This window comes from Typopeltis vanoorti, chromosome 9, assembly GCF_054136105.1.
Source record: "Typopeltis vanoorti isolate ZY-2024b chromosome 9, IOZ_Tvanoo_1.0, whole genome shotgun sequence".
Classification (NCBI taxonomy): domain Eukaryota; kingdom Metazoa; phylum Arthropoda; class Arachnida; order Uropygi; family Thelyphonidae; genus Typopeltis; species Typopeltis vanoorti.
Genome location: NC_143557.1, coordinates 125,278,855 through 125,302,668, shown reverse-complemented (window position 1 = coordinate 125,302,668; position 23,814 = coordinate 125,278,855). Strand labels below are relative to the sequence as shown.

At 35.7% G+C, this 23,814-nt stretch overlaps 1 protein-coding gene across 1 annotated transcript; it reads right to left on the bottom strand.

Annotated features, from left to right (window-relative positions):
• Positions 1 to 210: 210 nt before the first annotated feature.
• On the bottom strand, positions 211 to 22,053 carry LOC150103505 (mitochondrial inner membrane scaffold 2-like). Its single transcript, XM_090398224.1, has 3 exons — positions 21,758 to 22,053; positions 12,658 to 12,832; positions 211 to 516 (listed from the first exon to the last, which is right to left on the bottom strand). The coding sequence occupies exons 1-3, from the start codon at positions 21,921 to 21,923 to the stop codon at positions 318 to 320; spliced, it is 540 nt and encodes a 179-aa protein (XP_090254350.1). The 5' UTR covers positions 21,924 to 22,053; the 3' UTR covers positions 211 to 317.
• Between the last annotated feature and the right edge of the window lie 1,761 nt (positions 22,054 to 23,814).

Below are 23,814 nucleotides of genomic sequence, written 5' to 3'. Positions count from 1 at the left end.
GGTGGAATCAATACCACAAGTACAGACAAAATGCAGCTCAAAATATTAGATAAGCAGTCATAATTCAATGTCATGTATAACTATCTGATACAAAAATAGAGAATGTCATTGTTTACTTTGAATCATTTTTGGACCTGGACATGTTTTATTAACATGCGATTAATTATAATGTAGTTATAAAAATGTTTGTACTTAACATATTTGGCTATATGAATATGTACACAATTTATTACTAGTGGTTCCAGTTTTGGAAATTTACATCGCATATATTTCTGTTGTACAAAGACCTACATAACACCAGATTTCAATATATATATTTAATTACTTTTGGGAGCTTTCAAAATACCAATTTTCCTTAGGTATTGTACAACGAATGGAGTGGCTGATAACGTAATACCAATTCTGATTGGTGCAAAAACTTTATGAACAGCATATGCAATAACAAATGTACTGCTCTCCATTAGAATTTTGTTTTGAAATCCTAGACTATTTAGTAGATGTTCAACAGGAAGTCCACTGTAAAAAAAAAGTCAGAAAAAAGTTACTGCAGAAGTAGCCATTTTTGGCATATGTATGTTTTGCTAAAAGATCACCTATTTATTATTATAATATATATATATATATATATATATATATACACACACATATACGTTTATTTTTTTCTATGAGCTGCTGAACTCAAAGTAGAATGTATATAAGCAATAAACAACATCACCTATTCTACAACAATTTACCTCATGAAAGTAAAACATACACTGAATGTTCGCTACACAGTAGTGCATGTTGTTGAAATGGAAACAAAATGTTAAACACTATTTTTTTCAAGTTTGTTTTTTTTTTTTTAATGTGAATCTTATTGACACAAAAGATTGAAAAATTACAGCATGTAATTTAAACTATGGTTGGCTAAGGATCAGATAATCTGGAAACCCTGCTTCAAAAGTCAAACAGAACTTTAAGGCACTTCAGGCCTCTAATAAGCAATCATCATCTCCTACCAAGAAATGAAATTCATCTACCATCTTAAAGATTTACAAATATTTATAAATTTTTAGTAAGATGCTATTCACTTGACCAACTTTTATGTCATAGATGTCTGAAATTATATACACAGGCAGTTCTCGCTTTATGAAATTCCAGGTCTACAAGTTGTTTTTAAGTGTGTTTGTTAGGTAGACAAGAGAGAGACTCACTGACAGTACAGTAACGAGGGTATGAAGCACCTGTCGCAAGTGTCTAACTTGCACCCTCCTAACCCAAAAATGACAAAAAGTTTGAAAAAATTAAATGTAACAAGTTAAATTTTACTAAATGCAATATGTTAAATACTTACTATTAACCCTATCAAAATGAGTTACTATTAACCCTATCACAACCTGTCGCAAGTGTCTAACTTGCACCCTCCTAACCCAAAAATGACAAAAAGTTTGAAAAAATTTCATAGATGTCTGAAATTATATACACAGGCAGTTCTCGCTTTATGAAATTCCAGGTCTACAAGTTGTTTTTAAGTGTTTTTAACTTGCACCCTCCTAACCCAAAAATGACAAAAAGTTTGAAAAAATTAAATGTAACAAGTTAAATTTTACTAAATGCAATATGTTAAATACTTACTATTAACCCTATCAAAATGAGTTGCAGTGTGCTGCAGAATTTGTGTGTCTAAAGCGGCATATTGCCGAAATTTAAAAATACAATATAAAATAGCAGATTTTTATATCTATTTATTTTTATTTTTTATGTTTTGCGCCCCAAACCTAGTTGCGCCCGTGGCGGGAGCCTCTTTTGCTACACCCTCGTTACAGCATTGCTCACCGACTCAGCGAGAAGTTACCATACTGATGTTTTGTATACAGAATAATTGTGTTGTCTTATTTCAAATTTATATTCCTAAGAAAAAGGAGTGCAATTTGTAAATCTGTGAGCCAAGTTTGAAGCACAAATAGAATTGCATAAAAGTGAGAGACTGCATTTGAATGATTTTGGTGTGAGTCATCTGGGGAGGCAGCTGCTGGATGGAAAGGAGAGTAATGAGTGAAGAGAATGGATCTGAACAAATAAGAAGCAATGTAGAAGAGTAAGGAAGGATGATTTGAAGGATTATAGAGAAAAAGAGTGTACAAGACAGACAAGGAAACAGGGAGACTCAAGGTAGACAGGGAAGTACAGCATGAGAAAGGCTAATGCTATGAGGAAGCAAAAGTGTAAGTAGACAAGAAAGGAATGGGGTGTATGGGAACAGTTTGGTTTGAAGAGTGTACTGGGATGAGTAATGAGAGAGAGGAAGGAATGGAAAAGTCACATCTAAAAAGTGGTACCAGTGACACTTGTTATAGATCCAGTAATGAACTGTTATGTTTGTATATAAATGCTAGATGTATCAGAAACAAATGGAATGAAATTGTTGCACTGATTGAGTTCATTCACCCAAAAATTATTGGAACAAGTGAGAGGTTGGATGAGAAAGACATTTTGACAGGAATAGAGATGGAAGGGTATGACATTTTTCATGAAGGCAGAAAAGGTAAAAAAAAAAGGAGGTGGAATGCTGGTGATGATAGACAAGGAGTTGTGCCATGTAAGATAAAGGTCGAGGGAGAAATAGTGACAGTGGATCTGAAATGGCATGGTGTGAGATAAAGGCGAACAGAATGGAATACTTAGATGTTACTATAGACCTGGTAATGTAGATGGTAGCAACCATGAAATGTATAAGCAAATTAGCTAAGCAAATTGAAAAACGTGATCATTATGGGTGATTTTAATTATGGGAATATAGACTGGGATGATGTGATAGCATCTGGAAGTCAAAAAATATGAATGTCTCGAGTTTTTGAGGGCAACCATCACAGGTAGTATGTAACAGAGGACAGAGAGAGCCTTGAATTTGATCATCTCATCAGAGGTTTATCATCATGAATAAGGTGTCAAAATCTCCCTCCAGATGGTGAGTGTGATCAAGAAGCGACCTGGGTGATTGCCAACCATATGAGGACTTCTGTGAGGAAAGGACATATGTGGAACTACAAGACTGGTGATCATGAAAAGCTCAGAAGAAAACTTGCAGTTGTTGCATGGAGTGAGGAATTGGGTGGGAAGGAGATCAATGCTGATTGGCTGATATTCAAGAATTATCTAGTAGAAGCAATGTGTAATTGTATTCTGAAGGTCAGAAGGTTAAATAATTTAGGTCTCAAATGGATGAATGCAGAGATCATACAACACAAGGAAGAAGAAGGAGGAAGAAGAAGAAAAGGAAGAAGGCATTATGAAGGCAACATACAATCAGTGGTAAGTGAATATTTAGACCTTCATGCTGGTTTGAACTCATTATAAGGTTTAATGGAATAAATCTGAAAGCACACCCCAACTCAATATCACCAGAGTTAAAGATCGCTACTATCAACATAAGAAGCCTGAATGGCAAAGAAATGGAGCTAGCTGAAGAATTAGATAAGTACCAGATCGACATAATAGGGGTGACTGAAACAATTAAAAGACAAAAACTTGTGAGATCTTTCTGAGCAATAAACAAAATTTTATATTCAGGCAATGACAATCAAGGAAAAGAATGAGTAGCCATAGTATTCAACATAAAATACAAAGCTAATCTTCTTGAATGGCAGGCAGTCTCAAGTAGAGTGATGTGGGCAAATATCAGAGTGGGGAATTGGACAATGAGACTTATTTGTGCGGGGTGCTTAAGGGTCAAAGCTATATAACTGAGAGGAGACCTCCACATAGCCTTTAAAGGAATGCGGAGAACCGACCAGGGCTTCTGACCTGATGTCTAATCCTCACCTTCTCGTGGTGCACCCTGTTGGGTATCTACTTTGATACTGAACGAACGAGGATGGGCTGGCAATTTGGGATTTAGCCGACCAAATTGTATTCTTATTGGTTAAACCAAAATAAAAAATGATGGTACAACATGACAAAATTTCATGCTGGCTGGGGCGTCGCCCGGTTAAACAAGGCCCCCGTTTTTTTTGCCAGGGAACCAGGGCAAACAGTGAAAAGTCAGCTACTGGAACAAATCTGAAAACAAACTTCAACTCAACATCACCAGAGTTAAAGATCGGTACTATCAACATAAGAAGCCTGAATGGCAAAGAAATGGAGCTAGCTGAGGAATTAGATAAGTACCAGATCGACATAATAGGGGTGACTGAAACAAAAAAGACCAAAACTGGTGAGATCTTTCTGAGCAATAAATACAAAATGTTATATTCAGGCAATGACAATCAAGGAAAAGAAGGAGTAGCCATAGTATTCAACACAAAATACGAGGCTAATCTTCTTGAATGGCAGTCAGTCTCAAGTAGAGTAATGTGGGCAAATATGAGAATGGGGAACTGGACAATGAGACTTATTTGTGCCTATGGTCCCACAGAAGGTTCTACTAAGGTAGAAGTGGAGGAATTTTTTGAGGCTTTAGAAAAAGCAACTGACACAATGAAAAATGAAAAGTTGGTCCTTGTTGGGGATCTAAATAGCAGAGTAGGAAATGATTGTGAGACATACAAAAATATTTTGGGAAAATTTGGAGAAAAGAGCAAAGCTAATAATAATGGCAAATATCTGTTGGATTTCTGCTCAGGACATGGACTGGTTATTACTAACACCATGTTCCAACATAAAAATGTGCACAAATTCACATGGTGAGAAGAGGCTAGGAATAAGAAGTCTCATTGACTATGTTATTGTTGATAGTGATGTTTTCTCCCTGGTGCAGGACACCAGAGTGTAGAGAGGATTTGAAATTGGAAGTGATCACTATTTAGTCTTGAGCAGGATAAAATTGAATTTCATATTGAAAAGAATAACATGTAAGAAAGTTTTAAAGCGAATAAAAGTTGAGCAGCTCTCAGATGTGAACTGTAGACTAAAATACAGAAAGATTAAGAGTTTGAGAACAGGAATCAAACCTTGGAGATTCAGTGGCAAACTCTGAAGAAAACATTGATTGATTCTGCCAGAGAGGCATGTGGTAAGGTTGTGTGCAAGGATAAAAAAAATCAGAACTCCCTGGTGGACACAGGAAGTTAAAGAGGCAGTGAAGGAAAAGAAGAAAGCATATCAAAAGCATATCAAATAAGTCAGCTTTTACTCTTACAGAATACAGAGACAAATGTAAGAAAGCTAAACAGTGTGTAAAACTAGCTAAACAATAGTCATGGGAGGACTTTGGCAAGAATATAGAAAATAAATATCAAGAAGGTGGCAAAATATTCTGGTGGTTGTTGAAAAAGCTTAGGAATGGAGGAAAGAGTGCTGTAAAAGGAGTTAGAGATGATAAAGGTGAAATAAAAACAGGAGAAAAAGATATCCTTGAAGTATGGAGTAATTACTTTGAAAAACTAGCAGACTAAATGAAACAAGCAGTGATGACAGCACAGTGATAAAAAACACTGACCAGGCATGCAGTCAGGAATACATATCCATACTTGAAGTAGAAAAAGCCACCAAAGGCTTGAAATGTGGAAAGGCAGCAGGAGTAGATGATATTCGACCAGAAATGCTGAAGTATGGTGGTATAAAAGTCTTACAGTGGCTGCACTGTATAGTTCAGAAAGCCTGGACAGAGGGACGAATTCCCGATGATTGGAGTAGAGCTCTCATAGTACCCATATATAAAAAGGGAAATAAAACTGAATGTGAGAATTACAGAGGTATTTCCCTACTGAGTGTTCCTGGCAAGATCTATGCAAGTATACTTGAGAAACAGTTGAGAAGAATTGTGGAAGAAAAGCTTAGTGAAGAACAAGCTGGATTCAGGCCAAATAGAGGCTGTCAGGATCAGATCTTCACTTTACGACAAATAGTCGAAAAAGCATGGGAATATAACAAAGATCTGTATTTAAGTTTTGTCGATTTGGAAAAGGCATGTGACAAGGTGCCAAGAGAGAAGCTATTCAATACGCTGCAGTTATATGGTGTCAATGGGGCATTATATCAAGCAATAGTTAGTCTTTATTTGAGTTGTAAGTCAGCAGTTAGAATTGAAGGAAGTACAGGAAGATGGTTTAATGTTAAATCTGGTGTGAGACAAGGATGTACATTATCCCCTCTGTTATTCATTATCTATATGGATCACATTATGAAGGAAAGTGGTATTAAACCTGATATCAAAATTGGAGATGTTAATGTCAGCTCTTTGCTTTATGCAGATGATGTTATACTTCTAAATAAATCTGCTACAAGTCTGCAAGATTCTCTGACTAAATTGAATAGCTGTTGTAATAGATATGGTATGAAGGTCAGCAATAAAAAGACGAAGACAATGAAAATAGGCAGAATCACTGAAAATGTCAACTGTGTTGTGAATGGAGAACCTGTGGAACAAGTAAAACATTTCAGTTACTTAGGCACAATTTTTACTGAAGATGGCAAATTAAATATAGAAACAGACAACAGAATCAGCAAAGCTGGTATGGTGGGAAGTCAATTGAATAAATTCATATGGAATAAGAGAGAAATTAGTCAGAACGCTAAATTAGCTGTATACAAGACAGTGTTCAAACCAGTTTTAACTTATGGATCTGAGAGCTGGGTCAGAAGTAAAACACTTGACCAAAGACTAGAGACCGCAGATATGAGAGTCCTGAGAAAGATTAGAGGCATGAACAGATGGCATCAATGGCAATATCATATTAAAAATGAGGATATCAGGAAAGAACTTGACATTGTCAGCATCCAGGAATGCATTAGCAGAGCTAATCTCAGGTGGTATGGTCACTTAAATAGAATGGGAGAGGAAAGATTAGCAAAACAAGTGTTCTCTGCCAGGTTGGCAGGAAAACGACCCAGAGGAAGACCAAGATATAGGTGGATTGATATGGTACAAAGTGCCTTAGACAATAGAAATATAAGATCTGATAATGTTGGAGTCTTGACAAGTAACAGACTGATTTGGAGGAAAATTATAGATAGGAAGTTAGTAATGATGTAATTTTTTCATGTAGTACTGTCATATCCTGTACACCCCTTGAGGGTACATGGCAGGAATTTGATGATGATGATGATGATGACTTATTTGTGCCTATGGTCCCACAGAAGGTTCTACTAGTGGAGGAATTTTTTGATGCTTTAGAGAAAGCAACTGACACAATGAAAAAGGAAAAGTTGATCCTTGTTGGGATCTAAATAGCAGAGTAGAAAATGATTGTCAGACATACAAAAATATTTTGGGAAAATTTGGAGAAAAGAGCAAAGCCAATAATAATGACAAATACCTGTTGGATTTCTGTTCAGGACATGGACTGGTTATTACTAACACCATGTTCCAAGATAATAATGTGCACAAATTCACATGTAGAGAAGAGGCAAGGAATAAGAAATGTCTCATTGACTATGTCATTGTCGATAGCGATGTTTTCTCCCTGGTGCAAGACACCAGAGTGTACATACGATTTGAAATTGGAAGCGATCACTTGGAGATTGAGTCTTCAGCAGGATAAAATTGAATTTCATATTGAAAAGAATATGTAAGAAAGTTTTAAAGCAAATAAAAGTTGAGCAGCTCTCAGATGTGAACTGTAGACAAAAATATACAAAGATTATTAAAAAAAAAATGAAAGAGTTTGAGAACAGGAACCAACCTTGAAGATTCAGTGGCAAACCTTGAAGAAAACCCTGATTGATACAGCCAGAGAGGCATGTGTTGAGGTTGTCTGCAAGGACGGAAAAATTAGAACTCCATGGTGGACACAGGAAGTTAAAGAGGCAGTGAAATAAAAGAAAAAAGCATATCAAAAGTTCCTGGCAAATAAGTCAGCTTGTGCTGTTTGAGAACACAGAGACAAATGTAAGAATGCTATACACTGTGTAAAACTAGCTAAACAAAAGTCATGAGTGGACTTTGGCAAGAACATAAAAAATAAATATCAAGAAGGTGGTAAGCATTCTGAAGAAGATTAGAAATGGAGGAAAGAGTGCCTGTAAAAGGAGTTTGAGATGATAAAGTTGACATGAAAACGGGAGAAAAAGAAATCCTTGAAGTGTGGAGTAATTACTTTGAAAAATTGCTAAATTAAACAAGTAGTGATAGCACAGTGGTAAAAAACACTCAACAGGCATACAATCAGGAATACAAAGCCGTCAAAGGCTTGAAATGTGGAAAGGCAACAGGAGTAGATGATATTCCACCAGAAATGCTGAAGTATGGTGGTATAAAGGTCTTACAGTAGCTGCACTGCATATTTCAAAAGGCCTGGACAGAGGGACGAATTCCTGATGATTGGAGTAGAGTTCTAATAGTACCCATATATAAAAGGGAAATAAAACTGAATGTGAGAATTACAGAGATATTTCCCTACTGAGTGTTCCTGGCAAGATTTATGCCAGTATAATTGAGAAACCTTTCTTTTAAGCTTACACGGTGATCCGAATACATTTTTGAAAATTATGGAGACAACTACAGTGTCTGAATAAAAACTTTAGTTTAATATAACTAAAATCTACATTCGACGTTTCGACCTTTATGTCAAGGTCATCTTCTGGAGAATACAAACTATACACAGAAAACAAGCTACACTACAATCAAACTGGTTTGTTCAAGTTACTGACCAACTGCTACAACAATTGTTTGCCTGATCTCTGGTGAAAAAAAAAATTATACATGAACGCTAGAGTCCTATTATTAGTGTTATCTGTTGGTTGTAGAAATACATTGGGCACAACAACAACAAGTCTATGTATCTATCTATATACATATATAAACATCATGATTACACATGTACATTCCAGCCAGTTGGTATGGAATGGTTTCTAATACTAGCTGAAGAATGGCTAGAGTCCTGACTTATGCTGGATCTTATATATTAGGTAGGCTGAATGTGTGCCATCCAGATCCTTGGAATTTTCACTCACACATTCAGACTACCTAATATATAAGATCCAGCATAAGTCAGGACTCTAGCCATTCTTCAGCTAGTATTAGAAATCATTCCATACCAAATGGCAGGAATGTACATGTATAATCATGATGTTAATATATGTATATAGATAGATACATAGACTTGTTGCGCCCAATATATTTCTACAACCAACAGATAACACTAATAATAGGACTAGCGTTGATGTATAATAATAATTATTATTATTATTTTATTTTTTTTTTTTTTACCAGAGGTCAGGCCAACCTAGTTTGATTGTAGTGTAGCTTGTTTTCTGTGTATAGTTTGTATGCTCCAGAAGATGACCTTAACATAAAGGTCAAAACATCGAATGTAGATTTTAGTTATATTAAACTAAAGTTTAGTTTTTATTCAAACACGGTAGTTGTCTCCATAATTTTCAAAAATGTATACTTGAGAAACAGTTCAGAAGAATTGTAGAAGAAAAGCTTGGAGAAGAACAAGCTGGATTCAGGCCAAATAGAGGCTGTCAGGATCAGCTCTTCACTTTACGACAAATAGTTGAGAAAGCATGGGAATATAACAAAGATCTGTATTTAAGTTTGTCGATCTGGAAAAGGCATATGACAAGGTGCCAAGAGAGAGAGAAGCTATTCAATATGCTACAGTTATATGGTGTCAATGGGGCATTATATCAAGCGATACTTAATTTTTATTTGAGTTGTAAGTCAGCACAGTTAGAATTGAAGTAAGTACAGGAAGATGGTTTAATGTTAAATCTGGTGTGAGACAAGGATGTACATTATCCCCTCTGTTATTCATTATCTATATGGATCACATTATGAAGGTAAGTGATATCAAACATATTAGAACTGGAGATTTTAAATTGTACATATTTGGTCTAATGTATTAAAATTAAGAACTTTTATTGCTAAAAGACCATGAGATATAATGATAAAATATACAAAGAGCCAACAAGTTTCACTAGCCACTGTCTAGCATTTTTAAGGCTGAACTGGTGTGAAAACAAATGAATCAAGTTACATGTAAACATACACTTTAGTAACTGCTAGGCCGTTACATTTGATAATTCGTGTTTGATGGCATGCATGCGTTCGAATACTTCAGTCAGAATCTGGTACATGACCACGTGTTGTGTAGTTTTTTGCATATTGTAGTTCCGTTAAACTGAGAGAAACGATGAGATTTTTCCATATGTCTTTAAGAATAGTACCTTGATTTCTATTTAAATTATTGCCTGGTTTAGCTCATCATTTCTCAATCAAATCACGTTATAAATTGGAAAAACAGTTCTATGCCTTACATCGAGAATGACTACAGACACAGAACTTTCAAAGAAGCAGCTGTGGTGCTAAGCACACACATAAAGAATGGCGGTCTTTAATCTAATGTCATTTGCAACAGATTCAGGTAGAAAGTAAAGGGTCTTTTCTATGTTGCACATAATATCTATTTTTGTAATTTGCGCTTGCACAACTGTGAAATTGAACCCTTTCTTTAAAATGCAGGCGTCAAGTCGTGATCCAAAAAGTTGAAAAGTACCTTATCAGGGTAGGGGTAGCTCTCGATTTTAAAGTCTTCTCGTATAAAGTGTTAAATTTCCTGATATGCTGCCTGTTTTTGGTACTAAGATAAGTTTTATCTTATATTTTGTTGATCATATTATCTAGACGGGAAAGTGATATTAAACATATTAGAATTTAAACAGAGCGTAGTGTAAATCAAGATACAACAAATCTACTTTGTTCAGAGCATACCTTGTGAATTCTATTCTCTCACATAACATAGCTAATGACGCTTTTTGATAGATCTGTTTAGCTCTTCTAGAATGGAAACATTCTTTGAAAAGTAAAAACTTTGGAATTATATTAATGTTCCTGCATTTTTTTAGAAACATAAATTGATTCAGAAGTTTGGCTTTCTTACATTTAAGTTCTTCTAATTTATGTACTTTTTGTTTGACTTCTCCATCAAGTCTTTTCATGATAAGTATGTTATTTTTGACCACAAAACTAATGTAATTAAAATAACTAAACACTGGGTTTATTGGTTGTAAAGATTTAATATTACTAGTCACTTACTAGTTTCACTACATAACCTAGTGGCTTCGTCTGGATTTGGATGAACATAAAGATATAAATATACAACACAACAAGCGTTAATTATCAATCAATACATTACTAAAAATGCTGAATGTGTAGGAACCATTACACAAACCCAGATGAAGCCACTAGGTTATGTGGTGAAACTAGTAGGTGACTAGTAGTATTAAATCTTTAAACCCAGTGTTTAGTTATCTTAATTACTTCAGTAAATATTTATTTAAATTTACTAAAAAAATGTTTTCCCTGATATCATTGATCTTTTTAATTTTACCATTCATTCATCACTTGGAAAGATACCTATAAACAGATTGAGGGTATACAGCCATGGGCTTTCCTCTTCTAGCCAATTATTATATGGGGCATTTTAAAAAAATGCTCTTGATACTACTATTCTCAAATCTTCTATCTGGCTAAGATACATTGATGTGTTCTCTATTTGGCCAGATGGTTCAGACACATTAGACCCCTTCCTCCTCCATCTCAACAGACAGCACCCCAGAATCCCCTTCTAGACAATTATTTATATGGGGCATTTTGAAAAATATGCTCTTGATACTGCTATTCTCACTGTAGAAAAATAAATAAATAAATAAATAATAGCCTGCCTTTTCTAGATACTCTAATTACGTCTTCCTAATGGCACTCTTTCCTTCTCAGTTTACAATGAACCCACCTACGCAGGTAGATACATACACAACCTTTCCTATCATTTCTATCAATAATATGGTGTTATCAAAACTCTTGTTAATAGAACCTCCAATCTCTGTTCTACCCAGGGTGAAGTTACTGCTGAACTCTCCTTTATTTGCTAGACCTTCTTGTCCAATGGTTACAATACCAAAAGGATCAACAAATTAATTGTTCCTCCTATTTGCTCACACCCAAGCTGACAATAGCAATGCTATCATTATCAGAAGGATCACTACCCAGACTAGTTTCAACCTTTATTGAAGTCTCATCAGTGGGAGCCAGACCCAGAATCGATACCAAGGTTGAAGTATGCAGAAGTCATATTTCCATATATGAGTAGCCAAAAGGTGTCACACCTTATTACTAAAATACTTTAGTAAATTTAGAACATTTCCCAAATGTTCCTTAGAAAGTATTCTAAGGGACATTTGGGAAATTAATCAATGAAAAGTTTACAACCTAACAACGAACCAAAATTGTGCAAATTTTATTTTGAAATTCAGCATTATTCTAATGCAAAGAACAAATAATTTTGTAAAGATCTGCAATTAACTGGCCATAACATTCTCTAGATCTAACGGCTCCTGATTTCTTTCAATGGAGTTACTTGAAAAGGTGTATGTGAACAAGCCCCAGACAATCCGACAGCTGAAGAAGAACATTCATGTAGCAATTAGGGTGCTGTGGCCAGAAACATTGGGGCATGCTGTAGAAATAATGACGTGATTTTTCATAACTAATAAAAAAATCTCCAGGTTCTGTATTTCATTATAACAAAAAATAATAATAAAAATAATTAATAAATATAAAGTTCTTAAATGTTTAAACACCTTCATGATATATATATCTGAATCAATATAAAAATCTGTATTGATTTTTTTGAATGATTGAAACATCATGGTATGGTTTGTAGGAAAATCTATGTGATATACTGCAAATATATTATAGTATGTCACATAATGCATAAAATTTAAAGGAATTACCTTGATATGGCTAAATAAAATCCACCAAGAGAAATTAGTGAGATACCAATATGGAATATCATGACAGTGGAACCATACTGCCTCACAGCATATAACAATCTAGTCTTTTGATTTGATTTTTGCTTTGGTGTAGCTGCACTATCAATCTGTGGTGGTTTCCTGTCTTCAGTACTGGCTGAAAACAGAGAATACTGGTTCAAAAAAGGAAAGGGGGGAAAAGTAAGAATAATTTAATAACTGGATAGCAGAAAAAATAAGCTATTATGTAACATATTAGATAAATCACATTTTTTAGGCAGTGTTATATGCAAAATTTTTCTAAGGAGAGTATTCAAAGGGAGCTCATTTTTCCAAGGATAGTAGAAATATGATTCTACATGCTGACTGTCTTAAGGCGTTCAACTTTCATTAAATTAAATTTAAAATGATAATCCAGCTCCATAAGTTACAAACTTAATGCATTACTGTAGGATGGTTAAGGCTTAGATAATCCAAAAACCCTGCTCTAGAAATTACAGTACTTCTTTCCTCCCAAACTACTTCAGAATTCCAATAAGCACATTCATGGCCATGTGGCAACATCGTCAGATGCCAACATATTAGCAAGATTAATGGTAGAAAAAGTTAATTTACAGAATTCAAACTCCTCAAGAAAATTAATAGGCAAAGTGAATTAAATGATATAGTACACATGAAATGTTAAAGGGGAGAGGGGAAGTTCCCAGATTGAAGAAAATAAAGTATAGGTTTTCTCAGTTACAGATCATTGTGTACTTTTCAAAGTGGCTCTGTTCATTTATACACTGTCCACCATTTGAGCTGCAAGTTCATCTTCAGAAAGAAAAGAAGTCACAGGAAGTCAGATCTGGAAATAATCCAGGATCAACACCATGTTGTTATCAGACAAAACTATTGTATGCACAATATGTTTCATAACAAACATAATAGAAATTATTTCTTTCTCTTATGTCTGTATGTTATTCTATTTTATTTGTTATATTGAAAACAGCTGTGGAATATGGGTGAAAAGTTTATACCTAGAAATGTTTATCATTTTTAAGTAAGTTATCTGTATTAATTTAGTTAAATGAGATTATTATTATTATACGGGCACCTCCACAGAGTCCGAAGACTCACAGCAGGAGACCCAATCTCTCATACCTCTCTTGAACCCATTAACAGACAAAGCACTCACAACTGACTATGGCAACCCATTCCACTTATTCACAACTCTCCAAGCAAAAAAATCTAGTCTTCACACCCCTACTGACCACACCTTTATTCAACTTCCGGGGATGACCCCCTTGTTCTGGTCCCTCTAGCCAAGTGCTAAAACATTTCCCCTGTATCTATTCTACAAAACCCTTTAAGCAAAATGTTTCTATCATATCTCTTTTTCTCCTATCAACCAACTTCTGCAATCCACACAACTTCACTCTATCCTCATAGGGAACATTACGCAGGCCACTCACCTCTGAATCCTCCCCATATCCCCAAGAAACCCAGGGAACCAGACATGAGCATAATAATCCAGATGTCGGTGTATCAAGATCAGTGGCAGCTCGTGGACTGATATCGTGGGGACGCTGCAACTTTCTAAATATACATACACACTGTAAGTACAGTGTATACGTGTTTGGATAAAATATCAAAATTATGGTAAAAATTTTTAAAAAAATTAAACATAAAAAATATTGTTTATTATCAATAAAATTATACAGTTTGGTATAATTCAAAATGACTTAAAAATAAAATCCATTCCTTTAATTGTAATTAAAGGAATGGATTTAAAATTTTTGGACATTACAATAAAATCCTTTAATTGTAATGTCCAAATATTTAAAGAGACAAAGTAAACACGATAAGCACTACGAACACTCTGCTACTGGCGCAAACTGCACATAAACAACAATGGAACTGCAAGACGGACATTGCCACATTACGCTAATAGCTCCCATCTCACTATGGTGTGCATATTCTTGAGTGCATAGCAATATGACAATGTGGTAAACACAGTGCTGCTAGTGTCCTTTGCCCTCCTAACCGCTACAAGATGGATTTTTATTATTTTTTATAAAAAATAAGAGAATTGTATAGGATTGTTGATGATAAAATCAAATATTACAAGCAAATATAAATAAATTAATAAATATATTTATATATTGAGAAAAATTGGGGGTAATGCAGTTCTGCAGTGCCTATGCACGAGCCGCCTCTGATCAAGACCTTATAAAGAGGAATTAAAACTTCCTTATCTCTACTTGTTAATGTGTTCTTCACCAGCCAAGTAATTATTATTATTATTATTACGAGCAACTCCAAGGAGTCGACAAACTCATCGAGGGAGGCCCTAACATCATGTCAAGAACAATTATTTGACATTCACACAGTATCTATCATACCTTGTCTTGAACTCATTCACAGCCATGGCACCCACAACAGACTCTGGCAGCTTATTCCACTCATTCACCACTTTCCAAGTAAAAAACCTAGCTCTAACACCCTTGCTAACCACATTCTTGCCCATCTTCTATGTATGGCCCAAGTCCTCCCACCACCAGTCCTATTCTCAAAAATATCTTCTGAATTAATCCTAAAGAAATACTTCAGTAATTTGAATGTCTCAATCATATCACCCCTTTACTGCCTATCAACCAATTTCTGCAACCCACAAATCTTCAACCTGTTCTCATAAGGTTCATTCTATGGAATGAACCTTATGAGAACAGGTTGAAGCTGTCATCTTGGTCACTCGTCTCTGGATCCTCTCCACCTTCTCCCCATCAAGAAGAAACCCTGGCGTCCATATTATTATTATTACGGGCAACTCCAGGGAGTCATTAGACTCATCGACATATCTGGGCACAGTAGTCTAGATGGGGTCTTAACAATAACCTGTTTGTCCCTGCTTCTTGACAGAATATTCCTCATGTTTTACAATTTCCCAAGTCAAGACCAAATGGGCACTTTCACCAATTGGAGGCAATGCTGTCAACTTGGTAATGGATAGCTCTTGTGATCCTATGACCAGGTCCAATACTCTCCTTCCCTAGTACCCTTAATCACATGCTGCCTTAAATAATTATCTCTCAGCAGTGTATAAATTCTATTTCCTTTCTACCATGTGATCTTTCTTCCTTCCAGTTTATATCTCCATAGTTGAAGCTCTCCATAAAAAGACAGTCTGTGCCAGGGCATATTCTGCATGAGCCTTTTTTTGTTACCAAATATAACCATATTTTTTTGACGTGTTTCATGATATCTCTTCTTAACAAAATCTAAATAACACTATAAGTTGATAGATTACCATGTAGGAACAAATGAAGCAGAACTCCCTGCAGTCCAAGAAAACATTCATCATACTGTAGGTATTTGACAGTACCTGTCTGCTCTTCCTTTGAGCATTAGTGATGTCTCATCTCTTTTTACTATTTGCAACATTTCAGACATGTCAGAAATAGTTTTATCGACTTAAACAGAAATTCAGAGAACACAATAAAGAACAACAAATGAAATTGCATTTACATGGCAACTATAATGGTGACACTGAGATTAATTTGTAATGAAGAAATGCAACCTAGTAGCAGCAAGTCATATCCAGCAAATACACCCACCCCCTTGCAGTAAATCCATGAACTTTGAGGTAGCATCTCTGTTTTGATTCCACACACAGGAAGTTGCAGAACGTAAAGAGTACATTATTTATCCTTTTCACCTAGTTATTCGATATTTATTTTTAATTAGCACATCCTCCACAACTAAATAACATCTTACGTTATTCTACAGTTAGTTAGCATCTTGCATCCCTATTTGTCATGAACCAATGATGTGCTTATTAAGCTTATTATGGATAATGGGTTTACAGTGATTCCACTGGACCTTGCTAAGCCCTTTGACAGGATACTACATGGAATTCTAATTAGTAAACTGCAGCATATGGGGATGGATATAGAGTTGGTGAGATGGATAGGAGGGTGGTTGATGGAGAGATATCAGAGAGTGGTTTATTCAGGAGTAGAGTTCAAAAGACGGCCTGTGACTAGTGGTGTGCTGCAGGGTTCTGTTCTTGGACCACTACTGTTCAATTTGCTCATTAACGATATAGGAAAAGATCTGAGAGGAAGTGTTCATTTGTTTGCTGATGATGCAAAGTTGGGTAGAGCAATAGTGAATGCACACTGTCAAAATTTTGCAGGATGATTTGAATACATTGGAGGACTGGGCTAAGCAGAATGGATGTCAATTTAATGTGGCAAAGTGTAAGGTTATGCATTTTGGGGTGAAAAGATTAGCAGCAGTATACCACATTGGTGGAACTGTACTCCAGGAAATTGATGAGGCCAGGGATTTGGGAGTGTTGGTGGATAGGGAGTTGAAGTTCAGGGGGCACATTGCAAAAGTGGCTAAATCAGCACATCAAATCACTTGGTTACTGAAGAATACCTTGACGAGCAGACAAGCAAGTTATTGTTCCCCTGTATCGAGCCTTGATAAGACCCCATCTTGACTACTGTGCCCAGATCTGGGTGCCAGGGTTTCTTCTTGATGCGGGAGGAGGTAGAGAGGATCCAGAGGCGAGTGACCACGATGATAGCAGGTCTATGGAATGAACTTTCTATAAGATTAAATCAGAGGATATTTTTCAGAACAGGTCTGGTGGTGGGAGGACTAGGGGGCCATCCATGGAAGCTGGGCAAGAGTGTGGTTAGCAAAGGTGTTAGAACTAGGTTTTTTACTTGGAGAGTGATGAATGAGTGAAATAAGTTGCCAGAGTCTGTTGTGGGTGCCAAGACTATAAATGAGTCCAAGGCAAAGTATGATAGATACTGTGTGGAAGCTGAATAGTTGTTCTTGACATAATGTTTAGGGTCTCACTCGATGAGTCTAAGGACTCCTTGGAGTTGCTCGTAATAATAATAATAATAAACAGCTGAACATTGTAGTACTTGATGAAAACAGTAAGAGAAAAAATGCTTCAGAGAAGATAGGTAGATGGAATAAAAGAGAAGGGCTGGTTAGTATTCATTCAAAATCTACCATTAAACATGTTGAACCACTTTTTGCCCTAGAGAAAAGTGAGGAATAATTGAAGCCAGTTCAAAAGAATTGGAAAACACCTAATCTATTTAATTTCTCTTATTTCATTTCGTCTACTCTCCAACCAACAGGTCATGGATATCCTGCCATGAGCATGAATGTTTGTAATTGTCTTTAGGTAGGAAATGAAGTCATCACCAATGTGCAAGACAACTGTCCCACTAACCAGAGGCCTGAAGTGGATTGTAAAAAGTTCTATGTTTGGTCTCTAGAGCAGGGTTTCTGAACTATGTAGAAATAAATAAAAAAAATCTTAAAAAACACATATAAATAAAATAGAAAAAAAAATTAGTTCACCCCATGGTATGAATGTACTATAGGTTTACAAAAACCTTTAGTCGGAGGGAGACACATAAAAAAATATTTTGTTTCTGATAGTACTAGCATTATTAATACTTTCACTGCTGATATTTAACATTCTCAAAAATTTTAAAAGCCTTTTCTTGCTGATTTAACATTTTTTAAAAAAAACTTCAACAATTACAACAAATTTTTTTTTTTTCAAGGGGGGGGGGGGGTAATTTAATTGCTGCATAGGCTAAAAATAATTTATTTTTACACTTCAACTAACCTTGTAGCACAATACTTATAACTTTCTAACTCCACTCACTCATATTCTCACAATACTCTTTCCATATTATCTTCTTATGGATCTCTTGTTTAATAAGATTGCACATCCACTTCACTCTTATCCTATTTGGTCTTCAAAATCTACAGACACATTCAGATATCATTTAATAATATTTAGAAAGCTTCCCATACACTGCTGATATCCTTCTCATTCAATAGTCAATACCATGTGCCCACGTTAATTTATCATCATCATTAGGACAACATTTACAGATATACAGATACCATTATAAAATAATGCTGGCCTGGTGGCCAAGAAGTTAGCATATCTGCTCTCCAGCCAAAAGGCTGTGGGTTCGAATCCTGCCATGGGCATGGATGTTTGCGATTGTCTGTGAAAATACTAGTGGTGGTGGTGGTGGTGGCAAATGGCATTGGTGTAGATGATGATGATGGTAGTTGTGATTTGTTGTAGTTGATGGTTTGAGTGGTGGAGACAGAGAGTGTAGGGTAAGTGCCCTCCCTCGATGAGTCTCTGGACCCCCCTGGATGTGTCACATAATAATAATAATAATAATAATATAATACAAAATTAGTTAAGACACATGATATGATGACCACAGCTGGAAAATAGGGGATCTATATGAATTAGTCCATTCTTCAACATCCATTTCACCAAACCATTCCTGCACAGATTTCATTGGTGCTACAATGGCTTTAAGTCTTCTGGGAAGGCTTTCCACTAGATTTTCGTATGTTCCTGCAGTAATTCCCTTCCACTCTTCTAGAAGAGCACTGGTGAGGTTAGTCTTTGATGTTTGGCAATTTGGCCTACTTTTTAATGAAGGTTCAATGAGACTGAGATAAAGGCACTGTTCTTCAACATCTATTTCTCCAAACCATTCCTGCACAGATTTCAATTTAGTTGCAAGCATTTCATAGCAGTGAAAGTGAAAGAGAAGTGAAAACTAAAAATTCTGTGTTATACAGAGGAAAAACATCAAAAATTAATAATTAAGTCTTGTGATGGTCTCTCATTATATCCTATATACACACATCCTGATGGCATACTCTGAAAAATAATTCACACCTCTGTTTTCTCCCAAGCAAATATTATTATTCCTCTTATAAAAAAAAAAAAATTTCACCCTTTCTCCACCCAAGCCTGGACACCATGGGAAAGATATGGGTAATAACAATAATATTCATATGGGATTCCTCTCCCTTTTCTCCTGTCCCTTTTGAGGGCAGGTTGAGCCCTCCTGATGAGGGATTAAGTGTATGTATATATATATATATTTTTTTTTTATAACTGTAGATGCGTGTGTGTGTTCATGGAGCCTGTTTGCTTGCTCTGATGGACGAAAAACCTCAGTTTCTGGGTGGAAAAAACCCTCCCTCTGTATGAGATTGGCTAACTTACCTTTAGTCAAAAAAGACCAGATAAAGGTTCTTCATGTCATATATGGGGAATTGAACCCAGGTCTTTCTTACCAAAGGACTTTGTCTATATTGACTGAGCTACAGATGACTACGAAACAAATGAGATGAGTGAGAACATGAATATAACTCTTAGCATAACATTTTAAATATACTTGAATATATACATTGCTAAATGTCCTTTGCAAAAAGCTCTATTACAGGTACTAATAACATGTGTAGGTTTGTATTGTATATTTGATGACAGAATCTTTCTTCCTCCTGTGTGTTGAAGATGAATTAGTCAATCTCATACAGAGGTAGGAGAGATTTTTCTCTTGGAAATTCAGTTCTTTCATTCTGCATATTGGCAACTCAGCTAGAGCATGCAATTTACTAACAAAATGTACTATTGTAGGCAGTAAATGGCATTGTAGGTTTTTGTGAGTAAGCAGTTCTATGGGAGTTTTTTGGTAATGAGACAACATTGTAATATAACATTACAATGGATAACACTGCAATGTTCCAACACACATACAGTAATGAATTTATCATTTGTATTCTGGTTTATCAATTATATTTAACAGCTGTGAAGTTATCAAAAACATCTAATATATATAATTAATTGGTAATAGGCTTTTGTGTAAAACTTTTATGTACCAGTACCCTGATGATGAAGGTTTTATGATGCATGTCAAGTTTTAATTGTTTATTTTTAATAAACTAATATATATTACAATATATCTCAATATCGAAAACTTCCCACAGTAGATGGCATCGTCTGAAGATGATGGATATTTAAGTAGCATAGAGAGTGGATTATGTGGAGAGCCCTCCCAAAATGAGTCATTGGAGGTGTCGGATAATAATAAAAATAATTTCTAAATATCCTTTGCATACGTCAGCCTGGTTGGCCAAGTGGTTAGAATATCTGCTCTCCAGCCAAAAGGCTGTGGGTTCGAATCCTGCCATGGGCATGGATGTTTGTCATTGTCTGTGAAAATACTAGTGGTGGTTGTCGGCGGTAAATGGCATTGGTGTAGATGATGAAAGTAGCTGCAGTTGGGGAGATGGAAGTTGTAGAGCAGGTGCCCTCACTCAATAAGTTTTTGGACTCCCTGGAGGTGTTATGTAATAATAATGATAATATTTGTAGGTGTGTGTGTTGTGTGTATATACATATGCACATACACACGTGTATATATATGTATGTGCATATACATAGTGAGTGTGTATACACATAATCACATTAGACATGATTAGAACACTGTCTTTTCACCCAAAGCGCTCATCTATACTAACTGAGGTAAGGAAGTTCTGTATGTACATCCATGTATATATAAATATTTATATATGGTGTATGTCCATACATGTATATGCATATATGTGAATTTAATGCAGCTGGCTTGCCATTCCTTTGCTGCATCCCTCTAGGGGTAAGTATTTTATATCTAGAACCTTTATCACGTTTTTTTTTTCATTCAAATTGAATTTAGAGAATTTAGATCTTTCTCCCAGAAACTGGGCTTATTCGCCACTCAATAGAGGAAAATCGTCCGCGTGAACACACAGTTCTGGAGTGAGCAAAGGTTGGTTGATTGGTAGAGCCTCTGCTACTAACAGCTCTCAAAACGTTAAGCAAGTTTGAGCGCGGTTAGTAGTTGGAAGGGAACAATCGTTCGATGCTGTTGGAACACTCTCCCTCGATGAGTCTTTGGACTCCCTGGAGGTGTCACATAATAACAGTAATATTAATAATATAAAATACTTACCCTAGAGGGGTACAGCAAAGGAATGGCAAGCCAGCTGCATTAAATTGCCTTAAGCCCCTTATCATGGGACGAAAACCGTCTGAGAGGAATAAGAAATAATTGGAGGGAAAGTATATATACATGTCTGTATACATTTATTTATATACATACCGATATTTCCTCATAATGATAGCGTGTATAGGTGTATTTACAATGTATTTACCATGTATATATATTTCGTCATAAAGTTGATGTGTACTCACAAAACCTTAAAAGACTTGTACATTGTACATCCACAATGTTTAACCCTCTTCTATCTGGTTTCCCAACAGATAAACAAGTGAAACTATACAGAGAACATGCACGTGAGTGATATGCTGACTGTCTTAAATTACAAATAAATCCTCGAATAATTTCAAACCTAGCCATTTCTTTTATTATATTATAAATAACAGGTAGTGTTAAAAGTTTATTAAAACTTTAAATGAACGCTATTACCCCCATCAACACTTCACAATTAACAAATTACTAACGAGCGAATTCAACCGGTTTGTCAATTACTTTCCAGGTCTCTTTAATTTGCTTAAAGCAGGGTTGCCAACTCACATTTCTTATTTTGATGTAAAAATTCTAATAAAATAAGCTAAAATAAAGTAGATTTTTTTTTTTTTTTACACTAGAATTAAAGGTAAGAGATAAGCATTAATAATGTCACATACCGTATAATATTAATCATGATATACATGAATATTGATGAAATAAGAGGATGATAGATTTACGGTATGAGGACTGCGAAGTTTGATGAATCGAAGACACAAAAGGATATTATTGAGACATTTGGGCTCTTGAGAGGTTACTACTGGATTGACATTGAGGAGATTTTTGCGTATTTTAGCAATGGGAAGCAGGGACAGGCTATCCCTGCGGGTGAAAGGGGGGGGTGATGAGGTTGGTATTACACTGGGAGAGTATAAATGCATTAACTGGGGAGGGGGATGCGGTGGGTGATTCTGGCAACGATGTAATGAACTCATGAGTCCATGGGGTCAAGAAAATAATGATAATAATATTAATAATCTAAATTAAAACCATAGTTCAGTGGAAGTGACTTTTGCATCAAGTTCGAATATAGCCACCGAGTAGAACTTTTACTAATCCTTTTTTCCACCGGTTCTGAGTAAGTCGATCTCTTTTAATACAAGAAAGTTGGTCCTTCGTTCCGTATACTAAAAAAAAATAAAAAATAAATTAAAAAAATCGACTGTGGAAGCCACACTATTTCAAACAACAACATATCATTTTAGGTTTAGGGTGAACGAGATGGTGGGAACGTCTTTGCCTCTCTTCACTGGATGTTTCTTAAAATTAGTGATATTCTTGGGTCAGATTTCTCCAATTGATTACTGGTTGAGATTAAACTACTCCATCAGTTTCCAAAAGTTAGATACAGCTGAAACGGCCTCCTCGCCTAGTCCCTATAAGGAAATAAAAGGTGTTATCTGATTTCTTTATTAAAAACAAAAAAATAATTTTTAAAAACTAATTTTAACTAAGCTTATCTTGTTATCAAGTGTTTGTTAATGAGGAAGGATTCAATCCTCTGGCAAAGGGGAAGAAGCTTTGTCAGTACGGACACGTTTCTGTAAGCTTGTCATCTGAAAATTGCAGATGACAATACAGTTTATTGTGTACGTCTGTAATACTGCAGAGCAGAAAGCAAATAGGGAAACTGCGGATTTATTCTTTCAGGACTAACTACCATGGCGATCCAATCTAGGTTTCTGGCGCCCTGAAATGCGGGGACAGAGATGCGAGGACTCTCCAGGATCAAAAGGGAGTGTCCACTAAAACTAGGAACCAGGAATGTCAGAAACCTGTATAAAGTAGGTAAGCTAAGTACTACTGTTTAGGAAATGAAAGATTTGGAATTGGGTTTTTAGCAGTGAGTGAAGTTAGGTTTCCAGGATCAGGCAAAACTCAAGTTAATGACATGAGAGTGTTTCACTATTTTCACTTTCACAACTTCCAGAGTGGTATAAGTCTGTACCACTCTGGAAGTAGTGAAAACAATCATCAAAATGGAGTTGGAATGATATTAAATAAAGATGCAAATAAGTCACTGTTGACCTCATCCTCTACTCACATAGGATGATGTTAATAAAACTTAAAATCAATCACTAGATATCAATGTTATACAAGTCTATGCCCCTACTGCTGACAAGAATGATACCGGGTTCGAAGACTCGGTATCATTCTTGTCAGCAGTAGGGGCATATATTCTTGTCAGCAGTTAATATCATGTACATTCTTGTACATGATA